The following is a 26,318-nucleotide window of genomic DNA, read 5'->3' on the forward strand; positions in this document are numbered from 1 at the left end:
AAAATATAAATCACTGATACAAAAGACTAAAGTCTGACCGAAAAACTAAAATATATCACATTATATACCTACTTAAAAAGTCATGTGCATAAAACTTGATAAAGTAAATATCCATTATTATTCGACGTCAAAAAGGAGTTTCAATCAATTCGTCTGTATTTTTTTTTGTTGTAATGTTCTTAAAAAGCAACTTGTTTCAGAATCGTTGTGCTGAATAGTTTTAATTTCAAAAAGTATAAATAAAATTTTCATTTCTCAAAAAAAATAAAACCAGCAATTGCCACATTCGCGGCAACTTGTTGACGTAATAACAATATTATGGTTAATCTCATTTGCTAAGGAACCCCAATGCTATAATATTTCGCCAACTATGGGGGCAGCAACGCAATTTATAAAAGGCCGACGGGAAATGACGTGAAGGCGGGAGAAAGGCCTGTCATCGCTGTCACGAAGAAATATCTATGGAATGAAAGGAAAAAACGGAGATGTCATAATATTTTACTGTGACATTAGGTCCCTTACACACGAGCGCAGTTCCGTCATTATGACAGTTGACAAGTCTCTTGGGTGTATAAACTTTAGAGTTTATTTCATGCGATACATGAAGTTTGTAAACATTGTTTATTTTCTTATTCATATAATAAAACATAGGTTATCAGCATATATTATTGAATACAAGAATATTTACGACTTAATAACTCTTCTGAAAACTTATGAAGCTTAAAAATATATTTAAATTATTTTTATAACGGACAAAGATTAAGTACAGAATGAAATTCTCTAGGTTACTTAACATGAGTGTTATAAAACTAAATAACTTACCATTTACTTATTTGGGGATATATTTTTTCCCGTAGAGTTTTATTACACTGTGTGCTCGGGTTTAGCAGTCCTTTTTCTTTCTACGAATGGGTTTTTGTGAGGGCTACGAATAAAATATTATAGGTAACATTCGGCCGATTTTGTTGGAGACTGAAGTAATAATATTATGACATATTGCCTCTTGTTCGACCTCTTTGAGCGCTTGGTTTTCGGGTTTTACGTATTTTCTTTTTAGAAGGCAATTTCGAACAAATATCAAGCCCTACTCAAACATATTTCACCTTATAATAGTATTACAATTACTCACTATTTTAATATTGGTCAGTTTTGACATTGCCGGATACTTCTAAACAATTGTGACACATTTTTTGTTCAAAGTAAAGTATATTGCTTTTCAGCCTAGTTTCTTCGACATGATGTATTCATTGTACTTAACAGAGAAAGTGGTAATTAAAATGTTTATTAATTTAAATAAAACTGTTAGTACTTATATATACGTATTTGTTTAAAACAAACAATCTTGGGCAAAGCGCGGGAAAGCGCAGCCGCCATGTTGCCGCCATGGCGGTGGCGGAAGTGACGCGCACGTGAGCGCTGCTTCCGGCGCGCCGTTCCGTTTCGCACTTAACGTCATATTATATCCACTCTATTGATTGATATTTTAAGATAAACGGTTTAGATATTCTAATAATTATTTACAATTCTAAATATTATCGAGAAAAATATAACAAAAATAATCAAACTCTAATATGCATTATCCAAAACAATTTTTTTTCGCAGGCACAATGGTGTTTTGGAATAGCCATAAACCAAATGGTCTTTGAAAACATTATTATGTCTTCAATCTAGTTGTTACCTAAAAGTTATTTAATGATAGGGGTCTGGGGATCTGGGTTTATAATAAACACACAAAACTATCTATGGTTTTTAGGTAATAAGTCGTTTATCATTAATTTTCGGTACATAGAGTTGTTGCAGAGTTTAATGTTGTTATGCCCTTTAATAACTCGTATAGTCGTTATTAAGAGGGTGTACACTTTATTAAAATTGTAATTAATGTAACTTTCACGCTGAATGAGAATTAAATCAAATTGAGATAGAGCCATATATAGTTCCTAAAACGTTACTGACATTTTCATTAACTGAAATTAACTGCATAAAGCCCTTCATAACTGCACTGTTTTATATCAGAATAAAAACTTTCCATAATCCAGGACTGATCACAAATTCATGTTACATACCATTTTAACCTTTTGACAGCTATACCATCTGACTGTTGTAGCTCACTCGATGTGACTTAAGATGATATCTAACCAATGTCAACTATTAGGTGTGGTTTTCGAACCGTCGTGCGAAGTGGCGGCGGGAGGAGAAGCTTCGCAGTCAGCGGCGAGAGGCGCCGGCCGCCTCTCCCCCCGCCCCGCCCGCACCGCGCCTGCCTCTCAACGGGGGGTTCAACTCCATGTACAGCCCCATACCGCAGCCCATCGCCACCATGAGCGACACCTATAGGTCAGTATATTATACATAACTCCATTCTTATAGAACATCCGCTAAGATACTTTTTGATAAGTTGAGAAAATACTAGGTTAGTGCAAGATTAGATGGAATAGTGGTCAAACGCTAGTTTACATCATCAAAAATAAATAAAAGTGTTGATGACTACAGTGTTGTTTCAGACTTAAAATCAGAGCTACAATGTAGCTGGCAATTATCATATGACAATACATTCCGATCAATGTAATTAAAAGATCTTTTGCTTACTTCAGCCAAAAATCAATAATTAAGGTAATTTTTTTCATTAAGAATAAAATAAACCAAACTTTTAGTTGTCATGCAACCACACTGAGCATTAGATAGCGCCATCTATCATCGAGAGGCGACATTAATTAAATAGCGCGCGAAATCGAGTGGCAAAGATCGCGTCTTCTTGCGTTTCCCGCCACTGCACCGAGACGTTCCGAACTACGGAACCGAAGGTCGACGTCTTTCCACTTGGATTGATTTTTAATAGTGAACTTTAGCTTTTGTCGTGCAAATTAACTTACTGAGACGAGAAGTTTTCCTTTAGTGCGTTCAACCGGATAAAGTAACACCTTTTTCATTTACATTTTAATTTAAAAGAATTTTTACAGACAACTTAAGACTTTACAACGTACAATATCTCATATTGTATTTTTGTGTGTATGTGAGAGTTTCAATTGAGAGTATGCTGTTTTACTAAACACTTCTTCTTCTTCTTCGTCGTTACAGTCTTGTCAGACTGGTCGTGGTCATCAAGTATCAGTGAACCGCTTTGTGTCATTTGTGGATAATTATGGTTATTGTGTGACCTCAGCACTACATACTTAGAGAGTTCGATAAATTTGTGTGTCTATAGACCGACAAGGATATCTGACTCGGTGGGCATAAGTTAAACTAAATTATAAAAGCTCACTAGCGTCCTTCTGGCAATGTCAAAAACAAGTCACAAGATCCTTGTTGTATTGTTTAGCCTGTGGTTATCTTGTTTTTTTTTGTGGCCTAAATAGGTTTTATATTTTGTGAAAGTACTAACGTGACAGCAGCGCCTCTGTACTGCCAGATATCCTTGTTTGACTATATTATGAGCAAACAATAATGTTATGTTAATGATGACATGTCCAGTGCGTTTGGTTCCGACAGTTCGATGTCGGGCGGGCTATCATCGTCGTGCCTGCAGCAGCGCGACGGCGGCTACCCGTACATGTTCGGCGACGTGCTCGGCGGCGGATACTCGCGAGCGCCCGCCGCGCACCAACAGCACGCCGGCTACTCGCAGCCACAGCCCGCCGCTAGCACTGGTCAGTAACACTTCGCTTTTATGTTGAAGAAAGGAAAATATTGCAGCCAAATGAACATCTAAGTTATGAAGCGAGACTATTAATTTGTTAACTCAGGAAAACTTTGCTTGTTTCATCAGACTTTAATTTATAAATTATAAACCAAACATGTTTTTTTTAACATACGATCACATTTATTACATCTAAACACACATCACGAGCGAAATGTGTAAGTAAATACAATAAAAATTGAAGAAATCAGACTTCGGAAAATATTTACCAAGTTCGTAATAAAATGTAAAAAACGCTGAGTCAAGAGCAAGGGGCGTCTGGCTCACAAGACCGCGACATGACGGGAAACAAAAAATAAAATGGAAAAAAGAGGGAAAAATAGAAGCTCGCGTCCCGATTGGATTTGCCGTTGTCTGTTCCTTACAAATGGCTTTTAAATTGATTTTGAATATCGAATGCTTTCGTTAACAAATAGTAGAATCCGAGCTTTTTAATTTCCATTGGCGCGGAGCCAAATGCTAGCGGGACCTACCCAAAGTATCTCATAACAGAACCGTCTAAACATATTTCAGATTTATTAACATTCATAAAAACAGCAAGCCTAGAAGCGGTGGCCTCTTTGCTATTATTTTAAAATGGCGCATCTTTTTCGTATGATATAATATATCAGGCGGCGGACATTTTTAGCCGTAGGTGGCGGAAAGCGGCATGAATTATTGTTGTTTGAGGCGTTTCTCGCATTGTTCGACCGCCGAGTTTCCAGCACCGCTCGCGAACAAAAGACTTTTTCGCAATTCAAAACGCACGCTCTCGTTTCATTTACTCTTTTGCGCTCTTTCGACTGGTGCATTTTCAGATTCGCGCGGTATTAAATAATACAGACTTGCTCCACTTTTAGTTTTTGCACTTTACTTATCGATGTTTGGCAAACAATTTATTTACATTTTGTTGTAATAGCTCTAATAATTTCGACATTAAGATCAAAAGAAAACCTATGTAACAACACATTTGACGTAAGTTCGATAAAATTCTACACAATGGCAACAATTTCACCGTCGACAGCTTCGTAGGGGACCATAAACAAGCGGGCGGTCGGACACAAACCATTGAGTAAACGAGTCTCGCAGGAGCGCTGTTTAGAGCCGATAATAACGTGTAATGAATGTAAACGTTACCCCTTCGTCGCGGCGCGGAACGGAAAACTGTTATCGCCGGCTCGCACGCGCGCGGGCGGGGGGAGGGGCGCGGGGCCGCCGCCATTGGGAAATTATGATGCTGTAACGAGACTACACACGCGAAAATGATGTATTGCCGCATCATTTTACATAAACACATAGGAAATATAAAATGTTTCAACGCCTTTAACATTAGTGTTAATGATCTTTAAAAATATTGTTAGTGAATAAAAAAAATGTTAGTAGTATTATACCTAGAATTGACATTTTAATTTAGTGCCGCAATTTCTAAACCCCCCACCTACGTTTGAATATAGATTGTATGTACATATATTGTATTGACGGACGTGTTGATAGCTTTATGACTGGCGTGGCGGGACATGATCGAGCCGAGCGAACATACCGTGGCCAGATAACGCGATTGTGTGTAATAAACGGAACGCAATTGCAATCCTATTAGACATATGGCTGAGCTCATATTGATACATGACGCTACGAGGCTTCGCATTAGATTGTGCCGGCACATGCCTGACTCCCAAATTGATTAACGTCTATATTGCTCCGTCTTATGATCAGATTATATTGCTACACTATATTGAAAATTATGTTATTCATTGTAGATTACTTTTAGCAATCTTATTTTGCAGTCTTGTCTGTTTACGAAAAGACTTAAATATTTATCAGTACAATTAAAAAAATACATATTTGAAGTCGTAGATAAGAATCTATTCAGGTTTCAAATGTAATATGAATATTTTTTTTAATTATTTAATTGTTATATTAGGTGTGATATCGGCGGGCGTGAGCGTGCCCGTGCAGATCCCGTCACAAGGTCCGGACCTCGCATCGAACTACTGGGGACGGCTTCAGTGATCTCAGCTATTCGGGTTCCCGCATCGACTTCTCTCGATGCCTGAGAACCCGACCAACGTACCGGAGTCTCCATCTAGCGGAGAGATAGCGCACAACTACGCCGACTCCCACTTGTCTATGACCGCCGCGCTCAACATGACGGCCGGACACGACGCCGGCGCCGCCCTGGCGGGAGACTTGCAGCACGAACAAAACTCCGTCTCGTAAGTGTTTCAGACTCTCTACAAAGTTATTACATGCAATATAAACCCAGTGATTTCTTTTCTCTCAACGTTTAAATGGTGCAAGTTATTGTTTTGTACAATTGGTTACAAATCTATGAAAATACCAGTTATTTGTAAGAAGCAACTGATGATGTTCAAACCTAGCAATAAGTGTCATAAAATCATGTACAAGGAAACATGTTGCGTACAGCCATATTACATTTATACGTTTCTGATAATTATTTGCTTACAAAAATGTAAATAAAACGATCAGCTGCATATTTCCTTGTGCACGGTGAATAGATTTAAAATACTATAGCGTTTGTAAATATAGCTAAGCGCCATCTATTGTTGAGTAGGAAAAGTTTCCTTAGTGACCGATGTTCCCGGAGAGAAAATAAATGTAAATCGTTTGTGCCAACTTTTATAATGAGTGTTATACACCCTTAGTGAGAACAACCCTTTTATTTCTTTGATCTATGCAATAGGGGTGAGAAATATTAATGCTACAGAGGAAATGGTTGCAATAAGCTTCGTTACGGTGTTTTGTTGGGCGACATCGCGTCCCTTCAAACTGTCACTCTACATCTTTGTACTCTTGTATAATATTGTTCTAATCGATGTTGTATTTGCAATTGCAATTTTACTATGGCACATATTACTTTCGATATTTAATTTATGTTATTTATTTCTTATAAATACTAAAGAGATCAATATTGCTGTGATTTGGTAGTTAGATATTATTTTTACTGATGATATTCAAATGAGGTAAAATAAGGTTTGTAAATATATTTACTTTGGATATAGAAAATGATCATTTATTTCGAGAATTGTAAAAAAAATTGTAAATTTGTCAAATAGATTTGTTTGATCTATGCACTGACCTCTATAGATATGGACAGGCTGTTGCTTGGAAGAAAGCTTTTACTTTGTTCTAACTTAAAAGTGGTTAGTTAATGTTACTGACAAGCAATTCTATGTCTATAGACCGACATGGATACTGACCCGATGGGCATAGGTCTAACTAAATTATGATAGCTCACTAGCGCCCTCTTGTCAAAGTCAAAGTTCCTTTTCGTACTGTGGCTGTCATGTCATGATTTTTCTTTTATTGCCATTTTTATGGCCACGTTTCACGTATTTTCTGACAGAAATAAGCTCATTAGCAGCACCTTTCGCAACATGCCAGATATCCTTGTCTTTTAAATCGAACTTTCACCACCGCAAAAAATTGCGAAAATCAAATCGGCACAAAATATCACTGTATATAGCCTGTCCATGTTATAGAGGTCAGTGGATCTGTTTATGAATGCTGGTTTCACAGCATAATTGTACAACTGCAATGGAATGCAATACGAGAGACGTAGAACTGTATGTAATTTAAGTGTAAAATAAATTATTAATCAAATGTAATATAGATTGAGGAGATTACAGTGAAAATTATTAATAAATATTGCATTAACCATAATATCTTTTTTTATTCTCCTATAAAACACAAAAACATTCCTTCGGAGTTTATTAATCGAAGTATAAAAGGGGAATTATAAAGGATTCTCGCTAAATTCACCATACCACTAATTCATAACTGAATCTGACAGAAATGAACACTCGACTGTATCTAAATACAACAATAGGGCAATGAAGGGAATATTATTATTCCTTGTCAACAGATGGCGTGACGGAATATGCAACTTTATTGCACAATTCTTGGACCCTAAATTTATTTGCCAGTTAAAGTTATTCCGTTAAGTATATTTTGGGCGGTACATATTAATTTTGCGTGTTAGCTTAATACGAACGCTGTTTTGTAGGCGGATATCGCACACAAATGCAGTTACCCCTAGTTCTAACGCGAGGGTGGTACACAATGGGATGGGATTAAGTGTGTTGTAGGCATTATACTGATCTAAACTTTGTCGGGGACACGAAATGTTGTACAGGATGATTCATTTTCTTAATAAAAATACCTACACACTAGATAAGAGACAAAAAAATGCAAAAATTAAAAACAAAACATCCAAATTGTTGAACTATTTTTCAAGAAAATATACTAGGCGCTTACTACAATCGAAAGATCCATACACACAAAAAAGGAGAACTGTCAAACAATTTTAAAATCCTCTAAGATCTAAACTTGTCTATGGTTTATTCATTATTTAAAACATCCTGTACACTAAAGTATTACACAATACAAAGAATTCTATCTTAAACAGACAAATATTGAGTACAAAACTTCCCTTCTTAGCAATTGTGTTGATTATCGACGCTTATAATTGGCTTAGATCGTGTCCCCCTCGCGATGCGTTTGATTTCAATTCGTTAATCTTCATCACAATTGCTTCTATCTATAAACACAATGGTCAGTAACAGATGTACTGTAAAATAGATTATATCAATTCAATTTAAATAAATTTATTTTTAAATATAAATCATATTATTTAGTCTTTAAAAGGAAAAGTTTTAAGTTTTAATTTTTTTTTAAATTGCCTCACATGTAAGAGACTCGTCAATTAAATTATTCATGAAATTATAATAAAAATAGGCCTTGAAATATTTTTTTAAGAATAAAGAAATAAAAATAGTATAAACAATAATGATAAAAAAAATTCATTATATATTTAATTGAAACAGTATTGATTAAATATTAAAAGTTAATTTAATTAAAAAAAATTATATTAAAATTGATAATTACCTTTCTAAGTACACCAAATATATTCAGACTAGTTTATTGTTTATAACATTGAAGAAACAAACTTTTATAAAATTGCGACTAAATATGAACACGAAACATAACATTAAAATTAACGACATTTCCCTGCATTTCCACTGACGAAAAACTGAACAAAGAACATATTTCCATCCCTTTCACTCTCATTGAGGAAACAGAGACAACATTACTCTACAATACAGTTGGAAATCTATTGGTAATATAAAAATTTGCTTAAAGAGAAAAGGCAAACTTAACATAACATCTACTATTTTTAACTTTAAAAAACATTTCAACAAGAATAAAACTTAATTGATATTCATAGTCGAGTTAAAATTTATAATTGATAATATAAAATTATTTTTAATTATAATTAACGCCAATATTAGATGCCATGACAATATATTTTTGGAGCCATTAGTCAAGTTTTGAATAATAAAAAAAATTAAAAAAATCCGACCATTACAAGTGAGTCATTAAACAGTATTTATGTGATAGTTTTGAGTAGTTAATTTTAATAATTTCTTACGACAACAATGGTGTATATTCGGTCTGCCGACGCGCAGACGTGGGCGGTCTTTGCAAAGTATCACGATATCTGAAAAATTAAATGTACATTAAATTATATTAAAATCATTAAAATGTTCAACCATATTTTAATGAAGATCAAATTCATTTAATATTGAATTATTTAATTCGTAGAAAGTAGTCCATTTGGACCAAAGTATTACTATCTTTTTAGGCCAAAACTCGAGATGTAAGCAAGACGTATACGCGTGGACGACGAGTAGACACCTCGGCATCGTCAACACAGCGAGGTAAAGAGAAATATATATTCTTCTATCCTTACCTTCTCCCAGCAGTACCGTATGTAGTATCAGGCAGGCTCGGTCTGATGCTCCTGGGCGGAGGAGGGAAGGGCGGCTTTCTTCTGTTCTGGTAATGTTGGAAGAGAAACCCGGTGGTGGCCAGAGATAACCAGAGAAGCGTTATCAGGGCATCTGGGGATCGGGAGATAGTGTTAAGATTTTTGTCCCTAAAGGGTTCCTCTTAAGGAAGAACTGTTTTCGCCATCATTCAAATTTTCTATATCTATTATATTTTCGCAAAAATCATTTCCATTTTAATATTTTTTGTTACAATAAAATATATATTAGTATTATAAATCATATGTTTTTTAATTACCTGCCCACTGGAAAGGTGGCGAAAGTACAGCACTATTGAACTTAGGTACAACAGCACGACGCACCGTATTAATTATGATATATTTCAAATTGGACCCTACGTAGTAGTCAATAGGGTACACAGTCGCGTACGCGCCCAGTATCGCGCAGCACAAGATGTTTGATAAAAATGTCGTAGAGAGAAGTATTAGAGATGTTATTGACATTATTAAAATGAATAGAGTCCAAAAATTGAAGTCAACTTGAAGTGTTTCAAAACCACCTGAAATAATTCAATGCAATTTAGACAAAAAAAAATCTGTTTACTATAGAGATATCTTATTATAATATTTTCACTACAGTTTTAGAGAAAAAGTAGACTTTTATAACAAACACATTTTCACAGAGTAGAAAACCATTGATACACTGCCAGAATTTAATTTATCTTCTTTAATTTTACTTCTAAATAAGATTTTGGTCTTTAATTATTTAAAAAAAATACCTGGCAGCCCAAAGTACATCAATGCAGCGAACAGAAATCCTAAATTCAATGTAGACAATAGAACAGCGAAGACTGGTATTCCATAAAACCACCAGAATAATAACCAAATGAAGCCAAAGCAAGCTCCTGATAATATAGCAGCACCTAAGAGAGCTGAAATAATATCAAACAAATAAATTCCAAAATCTTAAACTTCATTTCCACTAAACGTCTAGCCGCGTGCGACTTATATTTCAAAGGGCAACTGCAGCCGCGCACTCACACAAATAATAGTTGTGCAGCTAATTGCGCTAGAGGAAAAAGGTCTTATTGCTTATTATGACTTTGAGCGAGTGAGTTAACATGCGTTAACCGACCCAAAATCACGAAATACTTTTGTCTTATGTTCCCCTGTCTCTTCATTAAAACAAGTGTAGTTACTAAAAACAACGACGCATTAATACGTCAGACTACACTTAGCAACTCAGGAAGAATACGAATCAGATGACATCTCACTCTTTCAAATCTTAAACGCTGTTTGGACTGTAACAAGTCATAAAAGAAGGGACATATCGGCCAATCCTTCGAAAATAGTCACATTGTTTTAAGAGATCTCATAAGAGATACATCTCTTCGTTGGATAGATACGTACAGTCACCTACAGTCTGTAGGTATTATAACTACAAATTATTAAACATCGAAAAACCATTTTAATTCTTACCCGGTCGTTCTAGTTCAGCAATCAACGATATAAGTATGTAAGTGATAATCACACCGCTGATCAAGCCGATCAGAAACATCTCAGTCTTAAAGAAACGATGTCCAAAGTAGCATAGGAACATACCGAAGAACAGTAGAGAGGCACATAGTAGCTGAGAGAGCACATCGTCTAAAAATTAATAGGGTAATTTTAGTTTGTTTTTTCCAAATAAAATTAGACGTTTTATTAAAAAAATATTTGTCGAAACTTAAACAGGCCGAGCGTCCTTGAATATCGTAATAAAATTTCATCACAGTCTGCTATTTATTCAGCGACGTACAAAAAAACAAACGGTTATAAACGAGATATAACTGCAAAATAGTTGTGTTAATTAACCAAAAATATTCTAAATTCTTTAACATAACATTCTAAAGAAGTACACTATACCAAGCAGCTCGCAGCTGTCGTCGAGCGGCGAACAAGCGTAGCTATATGTAGGCACGTACACGGAATATGCACTACTGTTGACCGCACTGTACGCGACAGCTACGTATATTGCGCCAGTGCCTGGGTACGCACCCAGCATACGACGCATCCTCCAAGTAGTCTGAGGTACCTGGTAGAAATTGTATACAGTACAGTCACAGCAAAATTACCTTTATCTCGACCAAATGTGGATTAATATTTATGTGATCGACATTACTACTGATTTTTGAAGAATCTCGTAAGATTCGCTTTATTTGGTGATCTTCATTTGTTATGGAATCGCGTCTCCAATTTTCACTGGTGCGTCCTCATCTGCTATACAAAATGTTACGCGCGCAACTAGACTCGCGCAGCTAATTGCTCAGTGGAAAAAACTCTAAGGTATCGGATGTTTAAGAGATATTGAGAGTTATTATCGATAATGAATAATAGTTGCTACCATACGATGACCAATGATCAGTAATATTTTCGATACAACATACATTTTGTCTTTCAATTCAGTTATTTGGAGAACTTAAAGTTAATGAACCTAGCTATTGCAACAGCACATCGCAATTGCTCATTTATTACAATAAAGCGCGAGTGGGAGGCAGCGACTCCGAATTACATCCTCCTTGGATGCGCAGGAGTCGACTGGCCAGTACCGGAAGTCAGTAACCATTCTAAACTTGGCCTGTTTTATATTGAAATGGCCTAAGACATGGCAATGGTAGGCTAATGAACCGTCTCCGTCTATCGTTATACGTTGATTTTTAATAGCAAAACGTAAAATAGCTATTGTATTTCTCTTTCACCTCTGAAATAACTGAGACAATATGATTTTTTATTTTACGGCATAAAAAGCTAATACAAAATACAAAGTCGACTAAGTCGTTATAACGATTAGGTGAAAAATACGATTCAAATAACACCAATTTATATTGAAGAAAAACAATTTGAAAGTTCCAGAGCCAAAACAGGTTTTGAGATTTTTTTTAGTTACTATCTACCAGTATCAACTGGTTTTATCGAGTTTAAAATATTTTTTACAATGTAGTAATCCTTGAAAAACCAACTTGCTTAACTTAGCTTTGGATTATAAATACTTAAATCAACAGAAAAAAAATGATAGCTATTGAATTTAACACAAACTTTGTTATGTCTTGGACACATTTTGAACTTAGGTTATTTGTAATATTCCTAGATATATAATTAAAAAACAACACAATAAATCTACACTAATATTATAAAGGGGAAAAATTCTTACACAATTATAAGTCTAGTATCACCGGCAATATTTAATATTATTATAATAAGTTAAAAAAAAAGTCCACTCCAGAATTAGAATTAGCCATTAGTACTTAAATAAACTAACTCAATACTTACTATTTCAGCATTATCTGTAATATTATCTAAAGTTAACATGCTCTTTATCCCTTCAAAGTAAACATCCGTGTCAAAATTCCTCTCTTCTAAGTACATCAAATAAAATACCACATTGACATCATTTATAGATGTACAAGCGATATCAGATGAATCTCTTGCTGAAGCTGCTTCTACTAAGACATAATCATTGGTGTATGATGTATGCAAGTATGGTGATATTGATGGTTGGAATTCCATGTTACAGCCGCCAGGCACAGGATCTTAAACAATAATTATGGACTTTTATCTATATTATTAACCAATTGTGTTTAATTCCGTACATTTTTCCAAAGATCTGAACAATTTTTCACCGCACAGATTGATATTCAGTCTGTCCTTCGTATTATAAAAAGGAGTGCAATAAAATAAAAAAGAAGGAAATTAAAGACATGGTTGAACTTTTTATTTTTAAAATAATCTTTTCCTATCCTCATCCCTAATTCAATAAGTTAACTATCTTCACTATGTAGGCTTACAAAATATATTTAATGGTCAACATAATCTCATGAGCATTATAAATGTAAAAGTTTAAAGGGATGTTTGTAAGAATAACAGCTCAATGGACCGAAATTTGGTATAGATGTAGAACAAAGTCGGGATGAATGCATTGGCTATTAAGTATTTTAATTCTGCACATATAAATAAAAGTGTTAAATACATACCTGTACTTCCATAGCCGTGTACTACAATATACAGCTTTATATCAACTGTATTCTGATTGGAAACATAAAACTTGTCCAATGGTGGCTTCACACTACTATACAATCCAATATTTGTGCCATACACCGAAGAACTTCTTGTTAATGTATTATTATACACGGTAACATTATAATGATGACTATGTACTTGAAATATTATAAATGATATTAATTTTGTACCATTTACAAAACCAACTTGAAGAGTTGATGATGCATTCAGATTAACAAATTGGCCAAATACTTCTTTATTTGATATACTAGTTGTTTTGTTTAAAGGTATTGTTAATGTTACATCTGGAAAAAAAAACTTATTGATAATCTTATTATTATACACAAATTAAGGTACTAAGGTAAGGTAGATAAAATATTTTACATTTTTAGTTTTGACACTATGATAAAAAACAGATATATTTTCAACGGAAAAAACCTAGTTAATTACCGACATCCAAATATGTTAAAAAAGTACTCACTTTGTGTTTTAACTCCCAGAAGACAAACAAACAAGAATATAACAAAACTCAAATAGTATTTAAAACTAGAACCCATTTTGAAGTAAAATACTAAGATTAACAATAAACATATTATTCATAGCACATTTTAAAAAGAAATAGTTCTAATAATTAGGGCCAAACTGTCACATATATCAGCTGTTTGTTTTGACAGATTTAAAATCCATGAAATTCGGCACAACAAGCTACTGAATCTTAAAGTACTTTTATCAATATGAACTTATTGAGATAACTTCATAGGTGAGAAGTATTTTGCCACCATTATCACTTCATTGAACTTAATGGATGTTGATACCGATAGTTATAATAATTATTTAAACAAAGTACAGCTCATATATTTATTAAGTTCAGCTCACTTATTCAACTTCAACTCAGTCAGACTCAGACGAACGAACGAACGGGAACGAGAATGAACGAACGACACAAACTGACGGCATAAAATAGAGTGAGATGGGAATCATAACAAAACAGTAAGAGTAAGCAGGACAGCTGCTTTTGTACTTGTTGGTTGTAAGTAGTTTCCATAGTAAAAAGAAATGTGTCAATTTGTTTTTTGATATTTTTATCGTTTTAACAACTTAAAGTATTTAGATTTTAAATCATTAACATTGTAAACAAGTTGTTATACAAAACAAAACAGTGAAAAAAGCAAATAAGTCAGTAAACGTAATAACTTGTGACGTGACCGACTTTGCAAGCATCTCGATATCGATTCTCCTGTTGGCCGCTAGAGCGCACTCACGTCTAATTCTAAATATGGCGGCACGATCAATGAAGTAGTAGAGTGTAGTGAAGTCTAGTGTAAAAAATTGAAATGTTCGAGGTCTGTGTTAGTTTGTGTATGGTATGATCCAATAAATGGGCCATGGGAAGAGGCCAGGAATTATTAGATGCCGCGCGTGAAGGCCATAGGTGGACTGTGGAGAAAATTCTCGGTCAAATAACTAAAAGGAGTGGTCCGTTTACAAGGTACGTGCTATTCATGTTTTGCGAATTAAGATTAAAATAAAGGACTTCAGTAGGTTTCATGGTTTCTATCTTTTTGTATTATAATACAATGAATATGTTTTCCAAACTTCAGGCAAGAATTTGACTATATTAGCGTCTGAAACTGGTTTTATTACAATGTTTACTATTATATCAATGAACCGAAGGCAGAAAGATAAGAATTGTAATTAGATTCATTGGTTTTTCTACCTTTAAATACGACTTTAAATACCTTATGAGGTATTTGATGTCGATAGCCTTAAAATAAATACAAGGTAAGGAAAGAAAAGATTGCAAACTGCATTCGCAAAGATCTGAATGATTTTAAAAAACCAAAAATAAATAATTATATCATAAAATCAAAATCAAATCCACTCTTATAAATTGAATTTTGCTTTTAATGTATAGCATTTATTTAAAGTACGTTTCACTTCACTGTTTATGATCAATATGTAATGTTCATTAATTTCCCTGTAATTTGGGTGAATTTTGCCAAATATGGTAAAAATACGAAGACATGATTTTTTTTTGTGTTCAATATTGTTTTCTGATGATGAATACTTTTAGCAATGCAAAACCAAGAACAATGATAAATAAAAGTTTTTATTTTAATACGTCACATTTACATAGTTCACATTGCCTTGTGCCTTAAGGTTCGTTTTCACTACGCATATTTATTTAATTTGGGATATATTAAAATGGCACATTTTGCACAATTTGTTTCACATCTATTTTATAATGAACCTCATGTTCATTGTAATAAGGTATATTTTGGTAATTTATCTGCAGAGTATTTTATAATACAAAATGTTATATGAATAACGATTTATTATTATTTTAAATTTAATTTAATTCCTTGTATTAATAAATATATGTTAAACAAAAAAAATCGGCATCAAGTATATGAATGCGATACAAAATGAATAAAACAGGTTTTTGTGCATACAATTTGGTTTTCAAAGTTAATTTAAACACGCTACTACATTACGCTAAGTTACAAAATAAGTATTAAAGATACGAAATTTTGATAAAATTATTACCTATTTTAGATGTCTCGAAAATGAGAAACGGTCATAACTTATCTATTTAAGGAAGTTAGGATAACTCAACCATAAAAGTGAAGTGCTTGGACTCTTGCCAGACGGCAATCGATGTTGAGGTGCGTTGAACTTTTGTCTGTCTGTCCGCACCTTTATCCTATTCACCCATATAGCGGGATGGTGCAGTCGACACATCATTTGCGTATATTAATATGTAGGAAACGTTTTGCAGTCATTCTGCGAATTCATTAATTGGTCTATGACACTGCAATCGCTACCTATAGGCTCCTACATACGTACTTACAAACATACATACTAGACTGAGGTGTAGTGAACAGGTTTGTTTCTTCTTACCAGCCTTGATACTCAACTTTGTACACTTTGTAAATGTTGCCAGCATTGTTATCAAACTAACAAATTTACGAAAAAGAACGGTTTTTTTTTTTTCATATAATTAAAACTATGACATTGTAACTAACGCCAAGCTTGAATTTTCGGTAGCTAAAAATTCACTTATATTCCAGTAAGTCGAAGACTGGGCTCTTTCGGAGCCTGTTTTATTAGACAACGATCAAGAGGTCCATTCTAAAAAATCGAAGAGTTTATAATGTTTTGATGCTCAAGATAAGACACGATCTTCATAATGACATTGAAACCAAGCTATTCTCTACGTCGAACATAATCCATGTTATTTCTTTGCAACAATCAATTTCTTACACAACAAAGCACTTGTCGACGTTTACGTGATAAGATTTTCTCGTCATAGGTACATAATTTACTTTTAATTAACCTCACTAGTTTGGCCTCTATTTATGTGAAGGTCAAAACATCAGCTTGCCTTATTAGTCGACTTTTATCCGTTCGCATCAACTCCACTTGTAGCTCGTAGTTTACAATTAGTGATCGGAAATTCCGGTACTGTATGCTAATTTTGTTTGTTGTGTTTACTCACAGCTAGTTACGGGCAACTCGACTAAAATTGATGAACTGCAAATCAGCTCACGGTTCACATGTGTAAGCAGATCAGTGAACCGGTTCGGATATCAGCTCAATTTGTGCCTCCATAGAGTTATGATTTGCGTTTCGAGCTGTCAACTACGAGTAGAGTACGAGTAAAGTACATCACGATAAGCCGTGAGCTGCTAACTTAATTGTTGAGGTGCAGCTCAATGGTTGAAATCAATGTGACCTAAACTTTTGAATCTGTTCAGAGCTGATTTACACACATTTGCTCATTGCTGCTCGGACTGTGGTCAGTTTATATTTTTGTGTGTTTGAAACAAATAAGGTCAAAACCTACACGACCGATTTAATAAAAATTCTTAGACCATTCTAAATTTGATTCTTTTTTAATCAATTTAAATAAATATAAATAAAATGTGCATTGCGAAGCGGGGCCTGGCCACTAGTTTGTACACTAAAGGAAAACTAATTGTCTACTACGTAAAAACCTAAAAACTTTTCCTTTATAAATTTAAAACAAAAATAAAAAAGGTTTTACAATATATGGAATGTTTGAAGGGTTATCGCGGAGTAGTTAAATCGTCGCAGGCAACAGTTCGTAATATGATGCGGGGATTTCTACACGTGTGGCCTGAATTTATTCAGCGCTTGATTAGCAGGAGAAAGCTATTTACGCTTGGTAGCACAGGCCTCTGCCATATGTTTTGTACAAATGTTATCGTATGGATTCATTCTTTATACCCGGCTAATGGTATTAATTTGTTGTCATGACGCACTGGTTGATTAATTGACTCTAATAGCTTGGCAAAAAGGATTATATCGTTGGTTGGAATTCAATTTACACTTTATTTTCGACTCCGTGTTCTCGTATTAAAAAAAAATACTAGTAAAATATACCCTATGCCAGCCGAGTATAGTGTATCTACCCAACAGTCAAAGATTTTTTTCAAATCGGTTCAGTAGTTTCGGAGTCTATTTGGTACAAACAAACAATAAATTCGTATAGATATTGTTATCTCAGATTTTTCAAAGAGATTGAAAGGGATAGGCAATATGTTTTGATTGTTTGGCTGCGAAAATTCACAACCGAACGTTCAAACAATCCTTTGTAGTGTTAGTGTAAATAAGAAGCGTAATAGCAGTTTATTTTGCAAGCTTAGGTCAGGTAACGGTACGGCTCTACTGCGACTGGTCATTAGAACACTTTGTTACCTAGCTATAGCACTTGTTACAATTTTAGACCAATATTAGCCTTCTTCCTGTTTGACATTTCAAATGTTGTTTGTTTATGCTAAAAATAAAATCAGTATATTTTAATCGAATCCACAACCGACATGTTTTTTTATTAGAGATAAACTAAACGTAGGCCGCTAAACTCCCAAACTCTAAAAATATGTGCGATAAATATTATGTAGTATTATTTTCCTAGAATTTAAATAGCCACTCCCATAACAGGTCTTCTTCTTATCTGCATATTTAATCGGTAGATAAAAAAGCACGCACAAGCATTTACTTAACGATATGCTGATTTTTTATGCAACATGAATTTAATTTTAACCGACTATGGTCATACATTGTACAGGACGTATATGTTTTGTATGACCAAAGTCCATTGTTCAATGTTATTAGTAATAGTTTCCTTATATCCAATACATTTCATTTCGGAATAAAAAAATGATATTTTATTGCATTCAGATCCAATACTTCAAAGTCTTACCAGAAACATGTTGCAGAAACTTTGCCTATCTTACTAATATTAAGAATGCGAATGTATATACGGATGGATGGATAGATTATAATGTGGATTGGAACGAGGTATAAAATGCATCAACTTTAGATTTGTGATGTTTAATATAGAATTTACAGAGACACGCAATAGTAGGTCGAGTTTTAGCGATCGGTGTAAAATTTGCATTGTGTCGTTCTGAGAACTAGTTCAAGCAGGCTCGCATTATGCGACCATTGTGTTTCAAACAACCGCCATTCTCTCGTAATTAATAAAGATCCAGCTATAACGAACAGAATTTTGACACGTTTGCGATTTATATATAATGTAATAGAATAAAGCACATGTGCTTCAATAAATTTGATCGGTAATTCGAAGAGTGAAATAAAAAAAAATCTTTATAAAAAAAATTACCTACTCAAAACTTATAGTAACTTAATACTTATTTACTTTACTTACACTTATTTAGCTTTGAATGTCAGGCGAATGATTTATAAGAAAAGAGAGATAAATAAAAAAAAAACCTTTGTAAATTAAATAAATACATGTGGGTTTTTTCTTCCTATTATGTATATGTTATTAAAATTAAAAAAAATATATATTTTCATAGGACGAGACTACATAGAAAGAAGAACGGAATTGTGACGTAAGATCGACATAATTTTATGAAAGTATCTAAAATTTAACGCCAAAATTAGTATCATTTCCTACGGCTAACATGTGCACATCAAAGCGGTCGACGATCTACCTACCCAGATATCGGAGGATGTAGTGTGATCAAATATCAAGCCAATGTCTTCATTTACATTGTACCAGATTTTCTAAGCACATACAGAACAAGTGGCATGATTTATATATAGTCGTTAATAACTACGAATATTCCTTTATGTTTTTAAGAAATCATTGATTGACACGTTTAAAGTCACCGACAGGCCTGGCGAGTTAATTTTCATATTAGAAAAAAATTGCAGTGGTATGGAATGTTAATGCATTCCGGTCATAATGAAGGTTGTATACCCTGATGCCAAATTGACAAATTTATATAAAAAAAAACAATGTATATATTAAAGTATTTGCAGTAATTAACAATATCTTAATTTACTTTAGCATAACTACCTACTGAATTAACGGTTGAGAATCTTGAGAACTAGGATGTGCGATACAATTATGCCTCGCCAAACAACAGTTAAGGTGAAAAAAATCTACCGCAATGTAATAATACTTTAAGCAAAGCAACGCGGTCCTATGATTCATCCGAAACGCTTGACTGTCCGTAACTTAGTCACTAACGAACTTCGCAAAGCACGGTACGCTTTCCTGCAAATATTTAAAACGATATTTGACCGGAGAGTGAATGACAATCGTAATAAAGCATTCACTCAGTTTCAAATGTCTTGTTCATTCGTTCTTATTAATCGATAGGGTGTTTGTGAATTGATATCTGAAATGAAATTTAAAATACCATACATTGACAGTGAGAATAGTCCCTTTTGGAGTTTTAGATTGAAACTGGGGTAAGTTAACAGTAATTTATTATTTAAGGTGATTTAATATAAAAAATAGGCACCATACGCTTTATTCAGAATTTCCTTTGTCTTTGCAAATACTAAATTCTTCATAATTAAATCTAAGCTTCACTGAGAACTATAGACATCAGATTTGAGTCGATAAGCACCTCATTATATTCATCTTGAAAATTCTTGTAAAAATAGGTCAAACATTGCCCTATTACATCGTTGTAAAGTCTTTTCACACGAGTATCTGTCTTGTATGAAACACGACAGATTACGTGTCAAAAACTAAACATAGTGTGAACAGGCTTTATAAAAGTAAATGTTATCAAACATAGACTTGGAAGCATGGCCCATTGTTTTGTGTGTTTAAGGGCAAGTACGCTCAAGTATAGACATTGGATTGTTTGGGTGACTTAAAATGTATTCGTCGTATTGGAAACAATGATATTGGTTGTCAAAGTTTGAGGTCAAGGAGTTTCGGGCATATTTTGAAGCAATTTCATAAGCCACCGTCTATAATAAGAAATGTTACATTTCTTTATAATTATACTAGCGGATGTCCGCGATTCCGTCCGCGCGGAATTAAATAAAAAACGCATGTAATGTAAATATGTATATCAAATTTCATCGAGTCTTGTTCAGTCGTTCTGGAGATACCTTCAAACATCCATCCATCCATACACATTTTATTACACTTAGTAATAAAAGTGAGTTACTTCGAAGTTTGTTTTCCCTAAGCTATTCAAGAAACCTGTTTTCGTATTATACATACAACAGTTGAAATTTGTGTCGTGTCGATAAAGTATGAGTGATTAATTAATGTTTTGTCAACAACATTTATAAGACGTTTGATTTTATCCAGTACTATGTAGTAATTTCACTAGGTTTTACCCAATCGTTTGACGTCAGCTCTTGAACTATTAACGTCAAATAGTTAACGCCGAAATAGTTGGCTTACTAGTGGGTTACCGGATCCAAAATCTATGTAATAAAACATATCTTCATGCTTGTCATTATTTATGACAAAACAGAGATAAACAATATGGAGGCGATTTTAGTCTGGGAAACCCACGGTAACATTGTTTACGTGTGAATGTTTATAAAATGCTATCTTAGCCTATTATTGTACCGATTTGCGTTTGTAATCTGCATTACCGATGAAATTAAATGCGTCGATAATAATTTCCTTGGACCATTTTGATTATCTAATCTATTATGTATGCCACAATCTTATCTTAAGATGTCAGCTAAACACAATTAGTACGAAGTGGGGACGGGATTGTTGTATTGTTCGCCTGTCCTTATATTTTTTAATATTCCCAAACCTGTTGCTAGCGCGTACCTGTGAGTCATTTGACTAGTGTTGTTTGTACTTTCAATAAGGAAGGTCGGGATTTGTGATGTCGAAGGACAGTGGAACAAATTCCCGTTGTGTTAGCCGTGACGAATGTACGGTGAAATGTTGTGGAAGAAATTTAGCGTTCAACGTGAGCGATGTGAAATTGCAAATACAAAGGAATTGGATTAAAACTAAAAAGTTCTCTGCTAAAATGTTTGATATTGATAGGTAAGATTTTTATTTCCTATCGTATAATCAAGCGTAGTAGGAACATGTTTTCATACATCTTTAGGACGAAAGCTGCACTTATATTTCTCACATAAGTTACAATTTACTTAATTCCTCAATAATAATAATAATATATGTTTTCTCTAGTAAAAAATACATCTTTCCACTTCAAAGCTTAGTGAATATTTTATAAAAAGAAATGTTCACGTTATTTTCCTAATATGATTTAAAATTTTGACTTCTTCATCTTATTACCATCAGTACAGAGGCAAACATCCAGCGCACACACGCCCACTGGACACCAATTTCCCTATGACTCATCATCGAAGATGGTTTTCTATTACAAAATTGTCCCAAGGATTTTACCAACATTTATATCTTACTATAGATTTAACCCATCTCAAATACTTTGAAAAAAATTGACACATCATTGACATTGATGTTTATGTTTGTTGGTTTGTATGTAAGGTTGGAATGAAGTTTAAAGGAGTGATCCAATTTTATAAATTAAATAAGTTATTGTTAATCAATTCAATTCGTATTATTTCCAGTGTCATAGTATCTACAGTCAGTTGGGTTTATTAATTTTTAAATTATACTGTTAAATTCATAACATTACATGGACTGTTATCAAATTTTCTTATATGTATTACACATAAGAATCAATTTCCCTTGACATTTTTGTCGTGTTGAACAATAGTGATTTCGTCCTTACTGCTATTGTTTGTTTATAAGTTAAAAACGATCAATAGAAATGTTCAATCGATTACTTGATTACAATTCTATGAAATATTACACAATGGTAATTACATTGTGCCTCTGGAATTTACTTTTATGTACGTTGTCAGAATAGGGCAATTAAATTCCTCATTTTCAATGCAGTTATTGTCTAACTCGATACGTGGTATGAAAATTATGGTCATATATTTATAGATGGTATTTTATATTTTTCTTACCTACTTTACTTTACCTTACATAAGGAATTATTATAAAAAATATTCACAAATCCAATTCATCATCATTAGCTATACGACCCCACCGAGGGGCTCGGAGCCTACACAGATTAGAGGTGACAAGGCCTAAGTCAACCACGCTGACTCAATGCGGGTTTGTTGACTTCACACTTATCTTTGAATTTCTTCGCAGATATGTGCAGGTTGCATCACGATGTTTTCCTTCACTGTGAGAACGTCGGATAAATGTACATGTGTACATCGAAAACCAAAAAAACACATTGGCAAACAACGGGATTCGAACCCAGGACTTGCAGATTACAAATCAAGTGCTTAACCCCTGAGTTAACGACGCTCTGAAATAGTGTAATAAATGCAATTTGTAGTTATTTAATTCAAACAGGTTCATGATAGCGTATTAACAAATTAATATTCCGTTTGATAATGCGAAAATATCACACTAAAGTCACGTCAAATTTTCAGTCGTTTTAGTTAATAAAAACTAAAATTACTGTAGGTTTCCAGTTAGCATTTCCTTCTAGGAAAACCTCGGTCGGCTCACAGTAATACGTAAAATTGTGAACTGTCTTAAATAGAATACTAGGATGTGGTTTCCTCTTAACCCTATCGAGAATTTAATAAGATGTCTGTCTAGAAATAGCTAAGTTCATAAACTAGACAGACATCTTCAGATCATCTAGTATGTACATACATTCAGCTAATTTACTTTGTTATATTATTCAACTAATATGACAGTTGTACTATAAATAAAAACAAAAATAACGTACCCGTGACTTAAAGATGTAATGTGATAGGGATTTTACGCAAATCTATGACTAAGCGAATACATTTTTGTCTTTACAATTTATCCTAATTTCATGTATGAACTTAAACGAACATGTTTGCGGTTACTACAATGTTAAACTGGTATTAAAAAATTCAAACTTTATGGTGACTCGTAGGGTCTTTAAAGGATGCCCTGACTTTCGGTTTTGCCGATACCTAAAATTGTGTACAAAATTGCGAGCTGCCGTAAAATTTGATTTGATTAACGCTGTATTATTCGACTTTGTAATTTATAAATATTCTTCGGACTTAACTGTTGTTGTTGTCTATTCTTAGAACAAATATTTACAAATTGTTGCGTAAATATTTATCAAAACTGTTTTGAAATAGTTTTTACGTTGTTTTTTACTTTGAAGTAAGATGTTTATTGTTTGTTAAACCAATCGTCGACCGTAAACTTAAAGGTGCATTTTGTATATTATTTTAATGACCAAGGGCTTCTCTGGCTCTTAGACAAAGATCACAATGAGATAGGATCTTTTTTAAGTAATCAAAAGCATTGTTATAATGTCTTATGTATATATATTCTACATAAGAGGTATAAAAATTAACCGTAGCAAGTCCGTTTGTTTCTCGATTGTGCAATATCAAAATATATCTTAGAGTAGCTGTGCTATAATCTGTTGACACAGCTGAATTATAATTCGGTAACAACTGATAAGTAGAAATAAAAATCTACTTTAACTATGAAGCATAGAGTTCAGTTTTCAATTGATTTGTATATTTATTTTTGTCTATGAAGGTGCATTGTCTCGATCTGATAGTTCATTCAGGTTATTGACCCCCAGCGTTAAATAAGTTGGAAAACACCATGTCAAGGACGATGTCGTGAGATAATTAATTCCGATTCTATTTTGTAAAGATAATAGATTTTATAAAGATGGTTAATAATAATAATTACGTTATTTTAGTTAATAATTAATTGTAATTAATCAATCAAATACAGAGCGCGTAGAACAGAGAAATCATATTAAAAATTAAATTGCTTTTAAACAAAAGTAAATGATTCAAGCTTAGTGTGAGTACAGTTAATTTCATACACCGCTCATAAGCAGTCGTGGCCGAGCGGTTAAGGCGTCTGACTAGAAATCAGATTCCCTCTGGGAGCGTAGGTTCGAATCCTACCGACTGCGAAATACTTTTTGTTAATTTTTTTGTTTTGTTTTAGTTTGCGAAGAGGTGCCGGCGTCAACGTACAAGATGATAATGGGTATACACCTCTACATCACGCATGTTTACGTGGGCACAAGTAAGTAAAACTTTTTTTATTACTTTTTAAAATTAAAAATGTTTAAAATTTGAAATTATGTAGCCATATCTCGTCATAATCGAATCCGAGACCGATAATTTCCGCGGCAACAAATAACAATTGCTAAATCACGTGCTCATCATTTTGGGTTTTTGATCACGTAAATTACTTTTGGTAGCATATGCAAATTAATATAGTTCAAGGTTTGGTAAAAACGCGACATACACATTTTTTATCGTTAGTTGACTCATCGGCTATTGTATTTCATTCGTGATGTGTCAGAAACCTATAATTATATTTGTTATCTATATTTATTGCATAGGTCTGTTTATCTAGTACAATGTGCGCTTTGATAAAACTGTACTTGATACCTTATTTGTTAGTGTTGTTTATTATTTACTTTAGAGTTAGACCAGAATTTATAGTCTTAACCAAAATGATATCCACTAAGATATACTTTTTAGTAGTTTAGTTGTTTTAATGCGAAAACGAGCTACTGGCCGTTGGTTAAAATTTTACGCTTACGCGAAAGGAGGTTTAAGGTACTCGGCCAGTGGCCCGCGCTGGACATACCGCACGCACGGCACGCAAGGCACGCAACGGACTTAAGTTTGCTTTGTATGATTTTACATACTGCCTACATGATATTCGCCGCCCTCAAACAACATATCCGTTTAATCCGTGCGTGAGGTGCGTCCGGTGCGGGCCAACGGACGCGTATCTTTAACTAGAGAAAATCACTTGAGAATAAGAAGCAATATTTCAATGTTATCAAGCGGTCATTAGTAGGGCTAATCGGATGAGCCTTGTATATTTTGATAAAATGTACGTCGTAATATCATGTAAATTGTAGATTCAAAGCATGTAATTGCTTAAAACGTTGTTGGAAAACCATATTTTTGAATATCCTATCCTTATAACTTTGAGGAAATTATAACTGTATTGCATTAGTCACGTTATGAAACGAAATTTGACATATAATATACATTTCTCATAATGTAATTACTTTGGGTATGGAAAACAGACATCCTCACAGGATAAATATGGTTTAAATTGATAACACTTAACGCATGGCACATCCAAGGTTGCAAGATAATGTTTTATGTGAATGTATCGGCAGTGTGAACGGTAAAGCGACTTATTTTATAATCACGACATGTTTTAGATATATTTTTCTTTACAGAGACATAGTTCAAGTTTTGCTGTCAGTAGACGCGTTACCAACTGTTGTGGACAAGAAGGGAGCGACGCCTTTGCATTTAGCGGCGTGGAAAGGAGACTCGGACATTGTTTCTATGTTATTAGAACATAAGAATCCACCTATTAACATCGACCAAAGGGTAAACTTCTTAATATAATGCTTTCCAATTTAATTTCTATTGTCAAACAATATCAATTTTTATCTAATTCGTTTCAACTAGAATGAGGATGAGAAGTTA

At 33.8% G+C, this 26,318-nt stretch overlaps 3 protein-coding genes and 1 non-coding gene across 9 annotated transcripts in view; 3 read left to right on the forward strand and 1 right to left on the reverse strand.

The window, feature by feature from the left end:
• The window catches only part of toy (twin of eyeless), a 51,075-nt gene extending 42,745 nt beyond the window's left edge, over positions 1-8,330 (forward strand). For all 3 annotated transcript variants that reach the window (XM_013316133.1, XM_013316134.1, XM_013316136.1), the window contains exons 8-10: positions 2,153-2,334; positions 3,487-3,644; positions 5,595-8,330. In XM_013316133.1, coding sequence (XP_013171587.1) covers positions 2,153-2,334; positions 3,487-3,644; positions 5,595-5,683 — 429 coding nt within the window. In that variant the 3' untranslated portion in view covers positions 5,684-8,330. The remainder of the gene's footprint in view (positions 1-2,152; positions 2,335-3,486; positions 3,645-5,594) is intronic.
• Positions 8,331-8,582: 252 nt separating this feature from the next.
• LOC106120834 (transmembrane 7 superfamily member 3) lies at positions 8,583-14,393 on the reverse strand. Its single transcript, XM_013316293.1, has 9 exons — positions 13,996-14,393; positions 13,490-13,819; positions 12,789-13,048; positions 11,385-11,553; positions 10,959-11,126; positions 10,259-10,411; positions 9,779-10,039; positions 9,444-9,594; positions 8,583-9,191 (listed from the first exon to the last, which is right to left on the reverse strand). Exons 1-9 carry the CDS (start codon positions 14,069-14,071, stop codon positions 9,119-9,121), a joined length of 1,641 nt encoding a protein of 546 aa, XP_013171747.1. The 5' UTR covers positions 14,072-14,393; the 3' UTR covers positions 8,583-9,118.
• A 144-nt stretch (positions 14,394-14,537) lies between these two features.
• The window catches only part of LOC106120704 (uncharacterized), a 70,451-nt gene continuing 58,670 nt past the window's right edge, over positions 14,538-26,318 (forward strand). The window contains exons 1-3 of one of the 4 annotated variants that reach the window (XM_013316076.1): positions 14,538-15,003; positions 24,799-24,879; positions 26,063-26,219. In XM_013316076.1, coding sequence (XP_013171530.1) covers positions 14,900-15,003; positions 24,799-24,879; positions 26,063-26,219 — 342 coding nt within the window. In that variant the 5' untranslated portion in view covers positions 14,538-14,899. Of the gene's footprint in view, positions 15,004-20,082; positions 20,265-21,557; positions 21,832-24,798; positions 24,880-26,062; positions 26,220-26,318 lie in introns of those variants that run through there. The other 3 variants (XM_013316077.1, XM_013316078.1, XM_013316075.1) reach the window with 3 other exon arrangements.
• TRNAS-AGA (transfer RNA serine (anticodon AGA)) lies at positions 24,682-24,763 on the forward strand. The gene has a single exon. It is a non-coding gene; the product is annotated as a tRNA-Ser (tRNA).

This window comes from Papilio xuthus, unplaced genomic scaffold (genome assembly GCF_000836235.2).
Source record: "Papilio xuthus unplaced genomic scaffold, Pxut_1.1 DF826949.1, whole genome shotgun sequence".
Lineage (NCBI taxonomy): Eukaryota > Metazoa > Arthropoda > Insecta > Lepidoptera > Papilionidae > Papilio > Papilio xuthus.